This window comes from Cokeromyces recurvatus (assembly GCF_025118155.1).
Source record: "Cokeromyces recurvatus strain NRRL 2243 chromosome Unknown BX663scaffold_7, whole genome shotgun sequence".
NCBI lineage: Eukaryota > Fungi > Mucoromycota > Mucoromycetes > Mucorales > Mucoraceae > Cokeromyces > Cokeromyces recurvatus.
In genome coordinates this window covers 624,307-642,909 of record NW_026251393.1, presented here as the reverse complement: position 1 = coordinate 642,909, position 18,603 = coordinate 624,307, and the positions used below count along the sequence as shown (strand labels likewise).

Genomic DNA, 18,603 nt, shown 5'->3' with positions numbered 1-18,603 from the left:
TATCAGACGAGCATGTGTTACGATTTGAACTAACTGTCCACCTCTTAATAAAACCAATTTATCTACATATCTTTTTTTTTTTCAACCATACTTGTTAGTTATTATTTCTTTTTCTTCTCTTAAAAAAAGAAAAATGCATATTTGTATACACACACACACACACACACACACTCAAAAATGTATTTTTGTTCTTAATTTACCTCCAAGGATAAATACACATAAGAGAAGCAATACCAACACCTACAGCAACCAAACCTCCTGCAATAGCTATTCTTTCACCTTTAGGACCAAGCACAATAGGTGCATCTTCCTCTTCTCTGTATAAATATACATTCTTTAAATATGATTTCTCATATAATATACATGCATCTATATTTTTTATATATTTACCCATCTTTTACACTATAAGCAACATATGCCAGACTTGCTAAATTTCCCCTATTTTTTTTTTTTTTTTTAAAAAAAAAATGATAATAACAGGATTTTCTAAAGTTACCAAAAAATGAGCTGAACACCAGCTGAAATATATAACCATGTAAACTTTTGTTTAACTCCTGAAGGAGCTTGATAAAGTACAACATCATGATGCTCTAATGCATGCTTTAATGGTTTATTGCTTGCAAATGGATTGGATTTATTTTTTAAAGCTGTCCTTACAGAGTTCTGTGTACCCATCCCTCTTTTAATAAGTATTGATGAAAACCGTGTTGGATTCGATGCTAGAAATGAAATTACATGTCATTTACAAGACAATTATTAGAATACTTGGCATTTTTTTTTTTTTTTTTTTTTCTGTAATTACTATTCAAACATGATGATCGAAGAATGGGTATTATCCTTAAGCTGTTTAATAGCTGTAACATGAATGATATTACCACTTCAAAAGTCTAAATGATACACAATAGAAGTGGAACCCCATTTTATTTTATTTTATTTTATTTTATTTTATTTTATTTTATTTTATTTTATTTTATTTTATTTTATTTTATTTTATTTTTTTTCGTCAAGGATAGACTATCATACGAGCCATCCCCTTCAATGCGGGGAAGAAAAATAGAGTGGCGACAAGCCAGTCACGACAATATGCAGTTTTATTTTATTTTCATATAATCAGAACAAGAATGCAGGAAGGTTAATATGCTCATCACTAATGTAGTTAGTAAAAGAGTATCATGGAATATGTGAAGAAGATATAAAGTTAAATATACATGTGTCTATAAAAGACAGTTTTCAAAATAGTTTATCAAATTGAACCAGACTTTATGCCAATTTATTTTCATAGTATTTTGTCAAATTAAAAAAAAAAAAAAAAACAAGCAAACTACTTTCTGTAAAATTGTCTCTTGAAGTGAAACCAAAGACTAAGAACGCCTCGGTCAAAACTACAACGGAAACCCTTTTTATGTGAATATTCCCATTCACGATTCACAATACGGAAAGCAATATCTTCATAAGGTGGACCTGCATGGAATCGAATCAATACTGTATCTGGTGATTCTGGATCCTTTTCAATATAATAGGTAGGCGCCACTGAAAGATCAATTAAATCTGGATAAAAGATATTGAATTTATATCCTTGAACAACTTTTGGTGGTGGATTGTCATGATCATAATGGGTTTGATTATACTTGTTCCATTCATAACCAGTATGAACACGATTGAAATAACGTGGTTTACGAGGTCGGTATTTGTCCTGCCAATTGTAGGTTTGATGTGCAAGTTCTGCTTCAATGTTAAACACATCCTCATCTTCGTCAACTCCCTTAGCAGCCTCTTGTTCAAACAAGACAGTAGATGCAATAGATTCATCATTATTATCTGTTTTAATCTCGACTTCTTCTTTCTCTTCAAATTTAGGTTGTTTAGGAATAATTGCACTGCTTAATACTGCACGACGTTTTTCCATCTAAATTATAAGTTAGTAATTATATTGACAAAAAAAAAGGAAAAAAGAAGAAAGGTATGTTACCAATTCCTTTAAATCTTCAACAGGATCTATAATTTCAAGGTCTTGATCTTCTCTGCTTAATATTTCCATTGGCTCAGGGCTCATAGAACGATCATATTCCTCCAATAATAAAGTATTTAATGCTCTATGCATTGACTTTTCTTTATTCATAAATGATTCATCTTGTGCTTCTGTTAATTCTTCATCTACAGGCTCTACTTCAATACCTTCACCTGCCATCACACCTCTACCATGAACTTCTCTTTCTTGCATTGACAATACACGTCCTAACTCTTTTTGTACTTTCAAAGCTTCCTCTCGTTGTTTGCTTCTCAATTGTTCTAACCGAGCAGCTAAAATATCTTGATGCATTTCATTTAATTTTGCTTTTGCCTTGTAAACAACTAATTCTTTTAATAAGTTTTCCCAATATTCAACATCAATAGGCTCATTACTCCTCAATTTCTGTTGAATTTGATTTTGTAATACAGATAGTTGAGAAACAGTTTTTCCAGACAGAACACGATGGATACTTTCATTTACAGTAAATGGTACACCACCTGCTTTAATACGTTCTTGATTTTCTTGCATTTTAGAAAGAGTATCTTCTGCAACAACAATCATGGCACGCCAAAATTCGAGTGATTGAGGATTCTTTTCTAAAGCCAAGTGCATCTGAATATCTTCATGTAATTCTTTTGTATCTTCGTATGATAAATTCTAATAAAGAAGTTAGAAAGAAAAAAAAAAAAGGCTAACAAGGTTAATATGTATATGTCGGATGAGGTTATAGTCTCCTTACTTCAAAAATGGTATAAGGTTCATCTAAATCAATTTCTAAATCAACTTCATCCTCTACTTTATCTGGCTCATTTGCTAAGCGTAAGTTCATTGCTAAAATATCAATAGGTTTAGCGCGTCCATCTCGAATACGAATAGCTGCTCTTTGTTTTGCTTGTTCTAAATGAAACTAATTAAACAAATATAAATATATTGCGTGGTATTTCTTTCAGTTTAAATATAATGATTTAATTACCTCTTCCTCTTTAGCTTCCCAATCACCCATTTGGGCTAATTCGGCATCACGTTGCATACGGGCTAATTCTTCTTCTCTTAATTCCATCTCACGTTCACGTTCTGCTCTTCGTTTATTCAATTTAGCTAATTCCTCATCTGCTTCTCTCTTACGTTCTTGTTCTAATCGTTTTAACTCTGCTTCTGACAAACCTAAACGCTTCTTTTCTTGTTGTTTCTTTTTATTCCAAACGAATTTTGATTCAAGATTTACATCATTAAAAGGGTTATTGACGTTTGAATAACCTAGTGATTCGAGTGTAGGTCTATGTAGATCATTAGATTCATCCATGTGACTATCGTCATTATATTCTTCGCTTTTATATCGATGTTTTTCTTTTTTTTCCTTTTTATGTTTATGCCGAGTTGATCTATGTCTTTCATCAGGTGATGAAGAATAATCACGATGTCTATATAAATATACATACTTATAAATATGAAAAAAAAAAATGGATCATTAAATATAAATGATTTACCTTCTTTTTCTATCACTTTTATCTATACTACGACTACGACTACGTGTACGACGCTTACTATGTCTATCAGAAGAGCGATGTCTACTGCTTCTTTCAGAAGAGCGATGTTTACTACGTCTTTCAGGTGAGCGTGGCATATGTTTATATAAAAGAACGAGAAAATAAATAAATTTTGCTAATGTAATTTTCATCATCATAGACAGTACCGTTTCATATCTCCGCTTTTTTTTTTTTTTTTTTTTTTTTTTTTTTTTTTTTTTTTTTTTTTTTTTTTTTTTTTTTTTTTTTAATAAAGACGATCTAATAATTCTCTCTTAAGATTAGCTAATGCTTAGATTAGCATCTACAGATTAATATAAACTTTTAAAATTAAGACAACTTTTATCTATCAAAAAACTCCATCCTTTTATTTAAATATAAGAGAGCGAGAAAATAGTTTAATTATTTAGCAGCGTACTATTGCTTCCAAATGTATTTGATTGTAGAGCTTGACTATTTTGTGTAAGGATCTTTTTTTTTTTAGTATAGCTTAGAGATAACAGAGCCTAGTTTTAAAAGGGGAGAAAAAGATTGATTCATTTCTATTAACCAGTATCAAAAGGAGATTATGAAAGAATATTTAGAGTAGCCAGAGTTTAGAAGAGACCATTATGAAGAAAAAAGATAGGATTAAATGTTTAAAGTAGCCAAAGTTGAGAAGACACCATTATGATGAAAAAAGACAGGATTGAATATTTAGAGTGGCCAATATCCAGAGAAGCCCACTATGATAAAAGACAGGATTGATTATTTAGAGTGGCCAGTATCCAGAGAAGCCCACTATGGTAAAAGACAGGATTGATTGTTTAAAGTGGCCAATATCCAGAGAAGCCCACTATGATAAAAGACAGGATTGAATATTTAGAGTGACCAATATCCAGAGAAGCCCACTAGGATTGATTTTATAAGGCGACCAGTATCCTTAGAAGCCCGCCGTAAGAAAAAAAAAGAAAAAAAGACAGGATTGATTATTTAGAGTGGCCAATATCCAGAAAAGCCCACCTAAAAGGGTAAATATTAGCTTATGTGTGATAATTAGTATTTAGAAAAACGTACCATATAAAAGCAAACAATGTTTGATTCATTTACATTAATCAAATTTTAGAAAGCCTACCATAATTAAAATTTATAGTGACCTGCATCAAAAGACAACTACTATGAAAATAAAAAAAGAAAGTATAAAAGCATATATTTTTATTTATATATGCTTCTATTCTATAAAAGATAGACAACGTAAAGTCCATCAAAAAAGAATAAAATAGTTAGAAAAAAATACATTTTTTAAAAATAAGGAGAGAAAAAAAGGGAGAAAAATAGACCCTGAGAAAGTTTACTTTTACATAAACAAAGAAAAAGTTTTCCAAGATTAATAGTCAATATCTTTTTGTGGCTTATTATTTATCTTTCATATCTTTTATACACAAAAATAACTATGATAATTATTAAAGATATTATATTGAATTATGTTAAAGAAGCTTAAATGCTTTCTTTACTACTTGATGATAGATCATTAAATATGTAACTTTTGTTTTGTCAGCTATTGTTTTATTTAAACGGCGCTACAGCCAATATTTCATTTTGCAGGTACATTTCCTTTCTAATGAATAAAAAACTTGCTAGTAAAAAAAAAAAAGAAAAGAAAATTTGTAAAAAAACAGATACACTTGGAGTTCCCAAAGTATAATAGTTTACAAATATTTGCACTCAAAACACTGCTTATTTTTAGATCGTTGCTTACTAGGATTAGCATATGTGTTTAGCACTTCTTTATATCTTTTGTGTAGTTATCATTTATCGAGTGTGACTTTTTTTTAAATGAATAAAATTGTAACTTGTTAAGAAGACCTCTGATTTTAATAGCTCATCATTTATGCAATTGTAAGAGTGCGTTAAATTATATCTTATTTTTTTTTTACCGACAACATATATACCTAACTCCCTAATTGTACTTTATTTTCGGTCTTTTGGTAATTGGTTTTCTCCTCTTCTTACAAACGTTCCCATTAAAAATATACATACACAGCAGTTTGATTAGACAGTACAGATCAAGTTTTCAATATAATAGGTATTCCTTGTCTATTCTGTTTTTTTTATATATTGCTTCTGTGTAGTAATTGACTAGGATATGACTACATATTCTACAAAAAAAAAAGAGTATTGGCAAGGGATAGGCTCACTTTGTTAAACAAACCTTAAGGTAAAATAGAAAATAATCATTATAACTACTATTGCCTTTTATTGATACAGTTCATATAAATACATAAGCTATATTTCCTAGTCTTAAACATCACATTTTATTTTTACATATAAGCTTGATATGATCTTTATTTAGCATGCGCTTATAGTGACTTGCAAGGCTTTTGTCGTTATTCTGCATCCAAATGGCAGTTGTGTTTTGATAAACAGCCACTTTAATGTGATGGCACACTTTTGTGCCAAGATGAAAAAAAATATGCCATAAAAAAAAGTGTGCCATGTGGTTTAAGAAAGAGTGTATTTTGTTCCTTTTTTGGAACAATGAAAGATACCAAATTTAACCTGATAAATAATGTACATGTATAGCAGTGAGTTTTTATATGTAAAATGATATATACTTGTTCAAATTAAAGTATTCCTTTTCTTTCCTTTTTTTTTTTTTTTTTTTTTTCAAACAAAACTTTCCCACGCATTATACATTGAAAGTAAGTTTATACTGAATTCCAGCTAAAGAAACAGAAGCGAGGAAGAGGATACATAAATGGTAGTTTTATTTTACAAAAAAGACTAAAAATATACAAAAAGATCTTCCGCAAGTAGCACGGGTATTTTAAGGATAAGACGGTATATAATTGAATTTTACTCCACATAAAAAAAAAAGTTTATTCATTTTGGAATCAAAAAAAAAAAAAAAAAAAGTAGTTTATATAGAAATAAACGGTAATAATTCTTCTCTCTTCATTCCTCTTTTTTTTTTCATATTTCTATTTTATTTTATTTTTTTTTAAAAAAAAATGGCGCCCATTTCTTTTAAAATTGAAAATGCATCTCTTACTAAGTATCAGCAAGTATCTTCGGTAAAATATATTTGTGGATATGATAATGAAGGTATATATATGCGCATATGTAGTTATTTCATATATACACATACATTTATTTATTGAAATTCTTATACATATGATATATAAAAATAGGCACAGCTATTGAGCAAAATAAGCGTAAAGAGCTTCATTTATTAGGTTTATTGCCAGCAGGTGTTGAAACAATGGATATCCAAAGACGTCGTGCCTTACAGCAAGTAAGATCAAAATCAACCCAGCTTGAAAGATATGTCTTTTTAGCCCAATTGCGAACTTCTAATATACGATTGTTTTATAAAATAATCATGGATGACCTCCAAGAGTTTGCACCTATCATTTATACCCCTACAGTAGGTACAGCTTGTATTGAGTATTCAAATATCTATCCTTTCTTGGCTGCAACTGGTGTCCCTGATGGTCTTTATCTTAATTCAACAGATTTAGATCATCTTAAGGAATCCATCTTAAATTATCAACCTTATCCTAATTTTTCACCGGAAATTGCTGTTATCACAGATGGTTCTCGTATTCTAGGGCTTGGGGACTTGGGTAGTAATGGTATGGGGATTAGTATTGGGAAATTGCAACTGTATGTCGCGGGTGCCGGTATTGATCCTCGTCGTACTTTACCTATCGTTCTAGATATGGGTACGAATAATGAAAACTTACGTCAGCATGATTTTTATCTTGGTCTTCGCAAGACTCGTCCAAATGATAAAGAGGTATTTATAAATTATAATACTTGTAGCGATATATATATATATATATATATACTTACATATGTTTAGTTTTATAAAATTGTAGATACAGTTTTGAATACAATTCATGAAATTTACCCAAATTTATTAATTCAATTTGAAGATTGGTCCAGCGAGCATGCTTTTGGTCTTTTAGAAAGATATAAAGATAAACTGATTTGTTTTAATGATGATATTCAAGGTACGGGTGCTGTTATTTTGTCTGGTCTAATAAATGCAATTCGAAAAGTAATCAATGATATTCAACCCGAAGAACATCGTATCGTCTTTTATGGTGCTGGTTCAGCTGCTATTGGTGTTGCTCGACAAATTCAAGTTTATTTTCAGACTGAATTTAATATGTCTGAGGAACAAGCTAAACATATTTTCTGGATTGTCGATTCGAAGGTATGCTCCTCCCACCTCCTATTTTTTTTTTTTTTTTTTTTTTTTTTTTTTTTTTTTTTTTTTTTTTTTGTAAAATTTACGTAACATATATCCCCCCCTTTTTTTTTTAAAAAAACAGGGTCTAATTACACTAGACAGAGGTGATAAACTTGCGCAACATAAAATATATTACGCACGAGATGATAATCAAGGCCAACAATATAAAGAATTACTTGACATTATTAATTATGTAAAACCTACAGTGTAAAGTATACTTTTATATATTTAATTTAATATAACAGAATAATAATAGTTATAATAATAAAAAAAAAAGGAATATGGATTTTCTAATTTGTTTTTAATTATATATCTATAAATAGGCTAATTGGTCTTTCTTCTATTCCTGGTGCTTTCAACAAAAATGTACTTGAACGTCTTGCTTCGCTAAACAAAAATCCTATCGTATTCCCTTTATCTAATCCTGCAACACAAGCAGAATGCACCTTTGCGGATGCTATGGAAAACACAGACCATCGTGTTATCTTTGCTTCAGGTACAGCCTTTCCTAGTTACACAAATGTCAAGACGGGACACGTCTCTATCCCTGGCCAAGGTAATAACATGTATATTTTCCCAGGTTTGGGTCTCGGTGCTATCCTTGCTCAAGTAAAATCAATCTCGGACGCTATGATTTATAATGCATCTAAAGCTCTAGCTGATTCATTAACCGTGGATGAAGTTGAACAAAATTGGTTATATCCTTCATTGACTCGCATTCGTGATGTGTCGGCTAAAGTTGCTGTTGCCGTGATTGAACAAGCATTAAGAAGTGGGTTATGTAGTGATGTGAATAAAGAAGAATTCCTAAAGTCCTTGAATCACAATGGATTGGTTCAATATGTTTATTCAAATATGTGGACACCTACACAAGATGAATACGGCTCAGATAATAATAGTCGAATTTAATGCTATATAGAATATACAATACTAATAAATAAGTTTATATATATATATATATATATACATATATGTATATATATGTATTGACTAAAAAATAATAAGCTTTTGAATATGTATATAAATAAGCCAATACGTGTATGTATATATAGAAAGGGAAGCTACATTGTGAGATAAGACTTACAGCCCGAGATAATATTCTGTTTTTTTTGGGTATTTAATTATTAGTCATGGGTATCCTTGAAGGAGTCCTTTGAGATCTCTTTCCTTCTCTCTCTCTCTCTCTCCCTCTTTATACTTTAACAAATATCAGCTTACTTAACTTGTATTTTGAGCTACAAGTGATAGTAAATAGTTCAGGCTTATTTTTATCATTTAGAATAATAAAGTAGTATGAGTATGAAATTTTATTAAGCTTTTAAAGAGTAAAGAAATTAAAAAAAAAAAAAAATGAAAGTCATCTCGATGAGACTATGATGTATAATATTATTATTAAATGATATAGAGAACAATAAATACGAGAGAAGAAGAAGAAAATGATAATGGATAAAATGGTTCTACATATCATTATTTATCGTTGTTGTTCCATATTTTGTTGATTACGTTCTCCCTGCTTAAAAGCTTCTCTTCTCTCAGCCCAAGCTTTAATGATCTGTAAAGCAGCAACATAACATAGAGTAATGGCAGTCAAAGCAACACACACATTCATTAAGAACATACTGTCTACATTATTTCGTCGTAACCAAAGTAAGGTGCCTGAATTAGAGGCCATAAATAATATAGAACCAGCAATCAATAAAAAGGCGCCTAAGAGTTCACTAGGAGGACGAGAGGGTTGAGCGTCAGTTGGTGCATTACGATAAAGGAATAGATAAGTAACAAAACGACAGCAGGCTGCAGAAGCTAATAAAATCCCCCACATGTAGTGAATGTTGGATGAATATAATGTATCTTGATGATGGTTACCCATTGAAATGCCTGTCATCAAGACTGTTAAAGCAGGGAAAGGATTTAAAGAATAACTTTTGGATGAATTTTGAGTCGTATTTGTGTTGGTAAGAATAGTACGTTCTAAAAGACGACGCACGGCTCTACTTTCAACCATGATACCAATCAAACCACACCACCACCACATAAAGGCTAAACTTGCATGTTCAAGGTCTTTATGAGTCCATCTTGAATCTTGACCGAAATGTTCCATCCAGGTGTTTGTGATACCATAAGTGAAGATCAAGCATGATTCAATCATTTCAAAACTAAATCTACTACCATTTTCAATATAGTTCCATGCCCATCCTTTATTTGCAAATGCACCTAGATAGCGACCAAACGTCATAATGCCATAGAAAAAGAAAATACCTCCTTTGATTAAGTGAGCAATACAACCGAGTACTTCCCAGGATCTATGTATATATACACACATGATGAGTAATCAATTAACTCTTTTTTTTTTTTTTTTTTTTTCGCAATGCTTAAACTTTGTATATGTCTATTCTATTCTATTATTTACCTGCAAACACCATGATAGACAACCAAACCACTTAATGTTTGAACAAAAATCAAGATGATAAATGCTCTCCCCATTATCAAATGGAAATATCTACACACATCTGTTGTAAATCGATTATAAGCAAGTGTAACGAATATATTCTTAACAATGCTCGGTATATAAGGTGAAACAGAATAAAATAAGCGCATTATAAAACCAAGATCAGTGCTTTTTGGCATATTGTCTGATGCTAGATGTGAATTTTCAATTAAACTTTCATCATCAAGGTCGACATCGTAAATAGTATGTGCAGCAGTGCTGTTAGAGGATTGTCGAGAATCTTTAGAATGATATGATTTATCATTAAAGTCAGTGAGTTCATTCATATGAAGGGTTTCACCACTTGCTTCACTATGACGATCAGATGAGTGGCTATTGCTGCTGCTGCTACTACAAGGGTCGATGAATGATGTGGGTGATGCTGGATAATCCAAATGATCTTCTTGATGAATTTGCTCATAACTAGCTGTTCTTTTACCCACTGCATTTGCAATCTTTCGCACAATACCCACTGACATTTGAGTTATCATAAACAAAAATAAAATCCAACCCAAGATATGATGAGAATTACCCTTATAAAGATGAGGCGTTGAATGACCATATAACTTTGCAAAGAAAAAGCCACCCATAGCAAAACAAAGGGAGCCTAATTGAACGGGAATGTGTAAAGAGGATTTTGCGATACCCAGCATAATACCTAGAAACAATGTCAGCATTTATTCCTTTTTCTTTTCTTTTCTTCTTCTTTCTCCGTCACTACTTACCGATTGGCATTAATATCCAAAACGCAATTGTCATTAAAATGACATGAGTATAGAAGTAGCCCTTATTATCGGGGAAGAGAGCATAAGACATAGGCTCATCACCTGAGGCATTAAAAAGTGGTACAGGCTCATCTACCATCGAATGATGTTGAGCTGTAGTAAACTGGACACTTGCCAACAAAAACACAAGAGTAGAGGATGATAAAGAATTACTATTATACCACTTACTCATCCTTTCAAAAATTGGAAATAAAAATTAAAAAAAAAAAAATAAATGTGTACGTTTTTTAAGAAAAAAAAAAAAAAAAGGAAGGTAAAGAAAAAGAAAAAAAAAAAAAAAAAAAAAAAAGAGAGAGAAACAACCAGGTCTTTATGGATCATAAAAAAATATTTTTCCACCCCCCTCTCTCTTCTTCCTAAGGATAAAGTTCTTTTGTTATGACTTTAATGTGAGTTCTGTGCTTCAAACTAAGCATTTACATATTTCTTGAGTTACATTTGATTTCATAGGCCAGGTTTTTTTTTCGTTTTATATCGAGATTATGCATATTTTTGATATATAAACCAAATACTGACTATTACCAATACTGATTTATCTATCGCTCTTCATTTAATAGTGTTAAACAGATTGATATCATATGCTTCAAATTGTGATATACCATTCAAAAAAAAAAAAAAAAAAGTAAGAAAAAAACGCGGATAATTTCATTTCACGGCAAAATTAAGCATTTTTTTTTTTAAAAAAAAAAAAAAGAAAAATAACTTATTGTTCTTCCATATTATTAGAATTAACCCTACATAAAGAAATAAATATACATTTGTATTTATATTTATATCATTATTCATTATACTGATCTACTTTAATCTAGAGCTAATAATTCACATTCAAATACTTTATACTTTCTTATTGTTCTTTATAGTGTTTCCTTTTTTCATTTCTTTTCTTCTAATAAATGACTTTCCGACATGTGTAACATAAGGAGTAACATTTAAATGGAAAATCTAATACAACCGATTAAAAAGAACTACGGTTAAATAATATTATATTTGTATTCTATTATTCTTAGAAGCAAATAATCATTGCAAGTAACATTTAACGGTCCATTATATTTTCCGAGAAAGAACGAAAAAAAAAAGAAAACGTTTTCATTACTATTATGTGTAGTAAGCTATTATAAAGAAGAATAAAGATACATTCCGGAAAAATGATTTTTTTTATTTTAAAAATTATTTAATGGTATTAAATGAGAAATATTAACTTGACTACGGCAAAGTGGGCATTCTGGCTTATTTTGACACCATTCAATAATACAATTCCAACAAAATAAATGCCCACAAGGAGTGGTTGTGGTAGTAGTGCGCTGCTCAAGACAAAGAGCACATTTTAATGTTTGCATTTGTTCATAACTTAAAGACTTCTCTTCTTCAAGCTCATTTATGAAATCAAAATCATCTTCTGCTGCTATATCTTGCTTTTCTTCTTCTTGTGTTATTTGAATACGTTTATGAATATTTATTCCTGCTTGAATCATTAGTTGAAGTACAATCAAGACACCTAATACCTCATAACCTACACGTTGTTCGTGCGGTCCTAATTGTCTAGTAAAAATCTAATATGCATATGTTATCTATATTTATTCCATTATCATTCACTTTTATCATCATAATGAACTTACATAGCGAATACCGGTTAACCGTTTTGAAAAACTATAATAGGCTCCAAAAAAATAAAAAGTAGCTAAATGAATAGGTCGAATATGTTTGACAAAGAAGTTTTGAATTTGATTTAAATGAGATTTAAGAAATTGAATTATTTTCATCTTTAAATTTATTCCCTTTTCCAAATTTTCAATATCATTTGTTTGATTTATCTTTTTCAATTTAGATGCACTTTGAGTATAAATATAAGGTAACAAAGCTTGAATAAACACTAAAATAAATCGACGCTTTTCAGATAAAAAAAAAAAAAATACAGTAATACACATGCGAAATTAGTCTACTAAATCAACTATACTTTATAATTTACCATAAAATTAGGATAGGTTTTATGATGATTATCAATTTGAACGAGATCGCAATATTCTTCACCCAAGGTTTGTGTTCCAAGAAGTGTTGTTAATCCATAATAACAAACATTAGCTATTGTATTAATTTCCTTTTGCCAAAAATGTTGTCGTCGAGCGCCTTTTTATATCTTTATTAATCCATAGTGTAATTAAGCTATTTTTTTTTTTTTTTTTTAAGTGTATACCAAAAAACTGTTGAGCAACTCTCGTCATTTGTTCTTGCAAAATAGTTTGATAATATACATCTTTCTGATTAGCTCGAACTAAATATATTACATATATATATGATTTAATAACTTGTTGAAATAGTACTTTTATAATTTTTACTTATATCAGGTTGTGCACCATACGGAAAGTCTAATTGAAAAGATTCATCTTTTGGTAATGTTGACATTGTGGGGAAAATAAAAGTATGTCAGCAAAAATACCATTAGAAAAAAAAAAAAAATAGATAGTGAATAATTTCTGTCCAATTAAAATCCTTCAAGAAAAAAAGAAGATTATTTATTTTATTTAATAATGTTGAATTAAGTTATAAAAGCAATGTTGAATTACAATAAAGAAGTATATTGTTGAAAATATTTACAGTTGATGTTGAATTATAAAAAGGGGGAAGGGAAAAGAGCATTGATACGAGATATTATACAAGATTGTATAATAGACTAACTAATTTGACTTATTCAGTAATAAGCTTCGAAGGAACTTGATTTCTGTTTCGAGATGGTTAATACGGTCTTGAAGTTGTTCTGATTTAGTTGTCATTTCACGTACAGATTGTTCCATTGCTTGTTCACGTAACTTCTTTTTGATACGGAAACGAGCACTTGCAGCAGTATTACGACGGCGTTTATCTTCATCTGGAATCACTTCTTTTCCTTCTTCTGATTTAGCCTTTTTGTTATCATTTAGACTCTTCTTCTTATTAACTGTTGTAGTAGGTGTTATTAAGAGTGGAGATAATATATGAGTTGTATTGGCCATAGGTGGTTTAGGCATCAATACTTGACGAGTAGTAGAAACTAAAGGAACATTAGGCGCTAAAGTAGGTAAAGCAGGCGCTAAAGGACGAGGTTGAATTAAACGTTGCTTTTTAGTAGGAGGGGATTGTGATTTTTGTGGTTGACTAGGTACATTAACTTCAATTTGTTGTCGCTGAGGTAATTCATAGTCAAGATAATTGACAAGTGTATTATATGTTACAGGGTCTAAACCTGATGCAGACTCAAATTGAGTTGCAGGACTTGTTTCCTTACTTTTCTTTTCATCTTCATAAATGCCAACTCCAGGCTTTACATCAAATGAAAATTGAGCATTTGTCTAATTCAAAAGTTTAGTAAAAAAAAAAAAATTTATTTGTGATAAATAGATGTATCTATTTTTTTTTTTTTTTTTTTTTTACCCATAAATCTAATTCATCTGCAACATCTTTTTCTGTTTGAACTACTTCATTAGGTGAATCAAATACAAGAGATTCAAGGTTAGATAGATATGAATTGTACTGAGGATAAGACATAATTCTAAAACAATAAAACAAGAAAATAATAAAAAATAATTCTTTCTTCCATCTTAGATATAATCTCCTTTAGTAAATGTTACTCACACACTTTTTTTTTTTTTGAATTTGAAATTCAGTCAAGGATGGTTTGAAATTAAAAGTTCAATAAAAATAAAGCATTTAGCTGCAAGTCATTCTTAGTAACAAATTAGAGACTTTTTCTTTTGGAGGAGAATAAGCTGTCACTATTTGTGATACAGAAAGTTAGGTATTTATAAAAAAAAATAGTTTATTTAGTTTTATAAGATAAATAGTAGGCTATATTACTTCAATCGTTGTATAAGTTTGCAAAGAATACTTTTCCATAATGATTTAAAATTTGTCTCGTCTTTATGTTAAAGAAACGACCTTCTTATTCAGATACTTTTTTTTTTTGTTCAATATCAATTCTCTGCAATCGAACTAACTCCAAGCTATTATGTGTCTCTATTACTGAAGAAAGACGTTTCTCTTCAATCTAATGTTTCTTCTCTTTTATTATTCTAAAAAGAGGATAGAGTCGTTATGGGCAACTAGTCATTCTCTGCAGTAATTTTTTTTTTAAAAAAAAACCCAATTTCTGTTGTAAACGTTCATCACGTTTTGATTTTACGAATTTATTTTCATTACTTTTAAAAATAAGGACGCTTGGAATATTTTTATTGAGGCTCAAGAGCATATATTTGTTAGACGACACCGGTCTGGTCTACATCAAAGAAAGAAAGAAAGAAAGTCTAGATAGATGCGTGAAATACAATCATGTGAAATCAACAAAAAGAGATGTTACTCCATATAAAAAGTTACACTATTTAATTTTATTGATATATAATTTAAATGCTGTCAGTTTACACCTTTCTTCTTCTTTTAAAGCATTTAATATATGTATGTGTGATAAGCTACCTTCTTCAAGCCAAACAACATGATACTACTTGTACTGGTTTTTGTCTATATTAGATATAAGTTCATTATGTAAAGCATATAAATATGAGTGAAATAGATATAATCTCTATCTATGATATAATAGATGTACATGGAACTACATGAACACACTTTATAATATTGTAATTCAAAGTTTTTTTTTTTCTTTTCTTTTCTTTCCTTACTTGCACTCCCATGACATAGGGAGCTGATATATTGATTTTATCACGTTATATGAAATTCGACGAGTTTTAGTATCATGTCTTATTTACTTTACTGTTTATTCAAATAAGCAAGATATTATTATTATTATAACAGAATCCAATATAAGAATAGAAGAAAGAGAAAAACAAATGTAATTATTGGAAAGAGGCAGAAAAGGATGGAAATGAACAAGAGAACTGTAAAGTGAGAAATAGAGATAAAATGGTTATGAATACCACTATAGGATGACTGCATACATGATATGCTTATTTTCTATAGAATAAGAATGTGAATAAGTATACAAGATAGACAATGACATGTATTTTCTATATGTGAATTACAGGTAATATAAGTGATTCAGGTACATTTTTAAGTGATCTATCTTGACCATATTTTTCATATATCTCAGATTTTGATAATATCTCTATGACCATGCATCTATTGATATGTATACAGAAATAGAGGATAAACATGATGAATATACCAACTATTATTTTCTTCTTAACATGAATAGCTAAACAGTAAATAAATATAAGTGAAGTTGTATCATAGTCTTTATAGAATAGAGAATTGCATATATGAATACAGTCTTACAAGATGATACTATCGAATAATAATAATTTGACTTGCAATCATTCCTTCTTAGCCATTTCTTAAAGCATTCTATATATACATATCTAAATGATGTAATAAGTTTGATAAGAGAAGAAACTTTATGATGCTTATTGTTATATACATGGTATTATTTGGCTGTTTATTTAGACAATGACAAGGTTGAATACGTTTGTTTTCTTTATTATTTTGTGTTTGTCTTTGCTTGCATTCAACACATATTTTCTTTAATAAATAAAAGACAAGATTATTAATAATGACTATTCATCATCAGCTTCATCACCATCATTACTTGTGAATTCATTCTTACAAAATGAAGTGAATTATTTAGCATATCATTCTCTTCTAATAGAAATGCATTTTGTCGACTTAGTAAAGGTGTTGCTGTTACTGCTGACATTTGTATCGATATTTAATATGTATATGTATATATCTGTATTTGTATATAAATATGTGTATATAAAATAATAATAAAAATAAAAAGATAACAAAAAATAAAAAAAAAAAAAATTCCTTTTCCATTTATTTATTTATTTTATGCACAGTAATAATTATCTTCATCTTTGTTATATATTACACACATATTTTATTTTTTTTCCTTTTTTGTACATTATGAGCTTCTTCTTCTGTTACTGATTAAAGGTGTATTTTCATTTGCTGCTTGTGATTGCTGATCATCGTCATTGTATTCTTGATTGGATAGTTCATTCCAAAAGTCGATCCATAATGCTTTAATATCATAAAATAGATTAGCTTTGTACTTGTGTACTTTTTCCTTTCGAAGTCGATGTTTAGTATCTAACATATGATGAATACAAAACTAAGAATATATATATTAGGTATATAGATAGATGGATAGATATAATATACATATATAATGTAAACTTTACATAGACAACAGACAAGACACATAATCCAGTAGTAGCAGAGATCATAAAAGTAATAATTTGTTGATATCTAACTGCATTCATAATAGGTGCCCCGCCTAAGATCTGGCCTGTCATAGCACCTGGAATAGTAATTAAACCAATAACAGACATTTGATTGATGCTCGGTAACATGGCTAGACGAATGGCTTCAATAGCTACCGTTCTACCTGCTTCCCAGCGACTTGCTCCACAGCTTAAATAGGTTTCAATTTGATTAGATTGTTGTCCCATTTTAGTTAAACAAGTCGTTAACCCTACTGCCATTGCTCCTGATGTTATCCCTAATAATAATCCTACAGTTGGAATAAATAATTCTGGGAGCCAAAAATCTTTTCCTTGATTCATGGCAAAACGTGTTCCTAAAATACCAATAAAAATAGTAGAAAATAATGTTGATAATAAGACAGAAGGGAACTTTAATATGAATGATTAGTGATAGAATAGGATAAACTATAAAAGACATATATATATATATATGTGTGTGTGTGTGTTTGTGTACGCTTTTTTCTTTCTTTCTTTACCATGCCACTATAAGACCAATCTGATTTATTATAAACAGTCTCACATGAACTTAGAAAGATTAAAGCAACTTTTATTACAATAAATAAATAAAAGTAAGCCTTTTATATCGACATCTATACTAATATCTTACATGTCATGACTGCAACCCAGATGGGATTTTTTGCATTAAATATTCTTTCGAGGATTTGACCCTATCAAAGGTATATAAAAATTGAATCATTTTAATATACATGTGTCTATTGTATCTTGATCCATCTCTTTTATACAAAACCATAATTGTTAGTTGAATAATACAGCGAATTGAGCTTGTTAACAATGATTTTTCTAACTTTAAACCGAGAAAAAATGAAATAAAACCTAGTAATAGGATTTGAATTGTTTAAAATAATATACATAAATACATGTTATTTATACATAGTATTTACCGTTTACAAATAGAAATAATGAAGCAATAGCCACATTCCACCATGATAAATTCGGCACGTTATTTTCACCTTCTGCCAACAATTTATATACTGTATTTAATATCGTAAAATCCATTCTAAATTAAAGAGAGAGAGAGAGAGAGGGTATAAGATAAGAAATAATAAAAAATAGAATAATAATAATAAAAAAAAGGATATCAAAGTGGAGGTTGTTGCTGATAATATATTTAAAGATCCGAATGACGTATAAATGAAGAAAATCATTTGAAACAAGAAGTTTCTTTTTAATGATTGAACTTCTGAACTTTGTAATACAGCCTAAATTCATAATTCAAACCTTTCGTGCAGCAGTTTTTTTTTTTTTTTTTTTTTTTTTTTTTTTTTTTTTTTTTTTGCTCTACAAAAA

The 18,603-nt window shown here is 29.6% G+C and overlaps 8 protein-coding genes across 8 annotated transcripts; 1 reads left to right on the top strand and 7 right to left on the bottom strand.

Annotated features, from left to right (window-relative positions):
- Positions 1-148: 148 nt before the first annotated feature.
- On the bottom strand, positions 149-997 carry BX663DRAFT_503383 (uncharacterized protein). Its single transcript, XM_051526757.1, has 3 exons — positions 497-997; positions 391-438; positions 149-317 (listed from the first exon to the last, which is right to left on the bottom strand). Exons 1-3 carry the CDS (start codon positions 673-675, stop codon positions 197-199), a joined length of 348 nt encoding a protein of 115 aa, XP_051384724.1. The 5' UTR covers positions 676-997; the 3' UTR covers positions 149-196.
- A 324-nt stretch (positions 998-1,321) lies between these two features.
- Positions 1,322-3,635, bottom strand: BX663DRAFT_431139 (mid region of cactin-domain-containing protein; the record flags this gene model as incomplete). The annotated part of the gene is made up of 6 exons (XM_051522853.1): positions 1,322-1,906; positions 1,970-2,104; positions 2,159-2,668; positions 2,751-2,918; positions 2,985-3,399; positions 3,499-3,635. 6 exons carry the CDS (start codon positions 3,633-3,635, stop codon positions 1,322-1,324), a joined length of 1,950 nt encoding a protein of 649 aa, XP_051384723.1.
- Positions 3,636-6,527: 2,892 nt separating this feature from the next.
- Positions 6,528-8,683, top strand: BX663DRAFT_530211 (uncharacterized protein; the record flags this gene model as incomplete). Its single annotated transcript, XM_051530304.1, has 5 exons — positions 6,528-6,621; positions 6,708-7,315; positions 7,382-7,738; positions 7,857-7,981; positions 8,098-8,683. 5 exons carry the CDS (start codon positions 6,528-6,530, stop codon positions 8,681-8,683), a joined length of 1,770 nt encoding a protein of 589 aa, XP_051384722.1.
- Positions 8,684-9,141: 458 nt separating this feature from the next.
- On the bottom strand, positions 9,142-11,238 carry BX663DRAFT_559714 (uncharacterized protein). Its single transcript, XM_051531869.1, has 3 exons — positions 10,988-11,238; positions 10,185-10,920; positions 9,142-10,077 (listed from the first exon to the last, which is right to left on the bottom strand). Exons 1-3 carry the CDS (start codon positions 11,217-11,219, stop codon positions 9,246-9,248), a joined length of 1,800 nt encoding a protein of 599 aa, XP_051384721.1. The 5' UTR covers positions 11,220-11,238; the 3' UTR covers positions 9,142-9,245.
- Positions 11,239-12,178: 940 nt separating this feature from the next.
- BX663DRAFT_503375 (Pex12 amino terminal region-domain-containing protein) lies at positions 12,179-13,501 on the bottom strand. The gene is made up of 5 exons (XM_051526756.1): positions 13,381-13,501; positions 13,239-13,316; positions 13,014-13,171; positions 12,664-12,933; positions 12,179-12,597 (listed from the first exon to the last, which is right to left on the bottom strand). The coding sequence occupies exons 1-5, from the start codon at positions 13,445-13,447 to the stop codon at positions 12,208-12,210; spliced, it is 963 nt and encodes a 320-aa protein (XP_051384720.1). The 5' UTR covers positions 13,448-13,501; the 3' UTR covers positions 12,179-12,207.
- A 17-nt stretch (positions 13,502-13,518) lies between these two features.
- BX663DRAFT_559712 (uncharacterized protein) lies at positions 13,519-14,655 on the bottom strand. Its single transcript, XM_051531868.1, has 2 exons — positions 14,453-14,655; positions 13,519-14,370 (listed from the first exon to the last, which is right to left on the bottom strand). Exons 1-2 carry the CDS (start codon positions 14,564-14,566, stop codon positions 13,720-13,722), a joined length of 765 nt encoding a protein of 254 aa, XP_051384719.1. The 5' UTR covers positions 14,567-14,655; the 3' UTR covers positions 13,519-13,719.
- Positions 14,656-15,823: 1,168 nt separating this feature from the next.
- BX663DRAFT_503364 (uncharacterized protein) lies at positions 15,824-16,825 on the bottom strand. Its single transcript, XM_051526755.1, has 4 exons — positions 16,632-16,825; positions 16,446-16,546; positions 16,075-16,386; positions 15,824-15,982 (listed from the first exon to the last, which is right to left on the bottom strand). The coding sequence occupies exons 1-3, from the start codon at positions 16,719-16,721 to the stop codon at positions 16,224-16,226; spliced, it is 354 nt and encodes a 117-aa protein (XP_051384718.1). The 5' UTR covers positions 16,722-16,825; the 3' UTR covers positions 15,824-15,982; positions 16,075-16,223.
- Positions 16,821-18,389, bottom strand: BX663DRAFT_503358 (UPF0014 family). The gene is made up of 5 exons (XM_051526754.1): positions 18,198-18,389; positions 18,044-18,129; positions 17,903-17,963; positions 17,772-17,839; positions 16,821-17,664 (listed from the first exon to the last, which is right to left on the bottom strand). The coding sequence occupies exons 1-5, from the start codon at positions 18,310-18,312 to the stop codon at positions 17,113-17,115; spliced, it is 882 nt and encodes a 293-aa protein (XP_051384717.1). The 5' UTR covers positions 18,313-18,389; the 3' UTR covers positions 16,821-17,112.
- Between the last annotated feature and the right edge of the window lie 214 nt (positions 18,390-18,603).

What these genes read in the sequence shown, in the direction of transcription:
- BX663DRAFT_503375 (XM_051526756.1), bottom strand. Translation starts at nt 13,447, where the DNA reads ATGTCAACATTACCAAAAGATGAATCTTTTCAATTAGACTTTCCGTAT. An exon ending in AAACCTATCCTAATTTTATG is followed by an intron (nt 12,934 to 13,013) that starts GTAAATTATAAA and finishes TTATCTGAAAAG; the next exon opens with CGTCGATTTATTTTAGTGTT. An exon ending in GGTTAACCGGTATTCGCTAT is followed by an intron (nt 12,598 to 12,663) that starts GTAAGTTCATTA and finishes TATGCATATTAG; the next exon opens with ATTTTTACTAGACAATTAGG.
- BX663DRAFT_503358 (XM_051526754.1), bottom strand. Translation starts at nt 18,312, where the DNA reads ATGGATTTTACGATATTAAATACAGTATATAAATTGTTGGCAGAAGGT. An exon ending in ATTATTTCTATTTGTAAACG is followed by an intron (nt 18,130 to 18,197) that starts GTAAATACTATG and finishes TCCTATTACTAG; the next exon opens with GTTTTATTTCATTTTTTCTC. An exon ending in ATTGGTCTTATAGTGGCATG is followed by an intron (nt 17,665 to 17,771) that starts GTAAAGAAAGAA and finishes TTCATATTAAAG; the next exon opens with TTCCCTTCTGTCTTATTATC.
- BX663DRAFT_559714 (XM_051531869.1), bottom strand. Translation starts at nt 11,219, where the DNA reads ATGAGTAAGTGGTATAATAGTAATTCTTTATCATCCTCTACTCTTGTG. An exon ending in TTGGATATTAATGCCAATCG is followed by an intron (nt 10,921 to 10,987) that starts GTAAGTAGTGAC and finishes CATTGTTTCTAG; the next exon opens with GTATTATGCTGGGTATCGCA. An exon ending in GTCTATCATGGTGTTTGCAG is followed by an intron (nt 10,078 to 10,184) that starts GTAAATAATAGA and finishes ATATATACATAG; the next exon opens with ATCCTGGGAAGTACTCGGTT.
- BX663DRAFT_559712 (XM_051531868.1), bottom strand. Translation starts at nt 14,566, where the DNA reads ATGTCTTATCCTCAGTACAATTCATATCTATCTAACCTTGAATCTCTT. An exon ending in CAGATGAATTAGATTTATGG is followed by an intron (nt 14,371 to 14,452) that starts GTAAAAAAAAAA and finishes CTTTTGAATTAG; the next exon opens with ACAAATGCTCAATTTTCATT.
- BX663DRAFT_503364 (XM_051526755.1), bottom strand. Translation starts at nt 16,721, where the DNA reads ATGTCAGCAGTAACAGCAACACCTTTACTAAGTCGACAAAATGCATTT. An exon ending in TAAATAATTCACTTCATTTT is followed by an intron (nt 16,547 to 16,631) that starts GTAAGAATGAAT and finishes TATTTATTAAAG; the next exon opens with AAAATATGTGTTGAATGCAA. An exon ending in AAACAGCCAAATAATACCAT is followed by an intron (nt 16,387 to 16,445) that starts GTATATAACAAT and finishes TACATCATTTAG; the next exon opens with ATATGTATATATAGAATGCT.
- BX663DRAFT_503383 (XM_051526757.1), bottom strand. Translation starts at nt 675, where the DNA reads ATGGGTACACAGAACTCTGTAAGGACAGCTTTAAAAAATAAATCCAAT. An exon ending in GGTGTTCAGCTCATTTTTTG is followed by an intron (nt 439 to 496) that starts GTAACTTTAGAA and finishes AAAAAAAAATAG; the next exon opens with GGGAAATTTAGCAAGTCTGG. An exon ending in GCTTATAGTGTAAAAGATGG is followed by an intron (nt 318 to 390) that starts GTAAATATATAA and finishes ATATTTATACAG; the next exon opens with AGAAGAGGAAGATGCACCTA.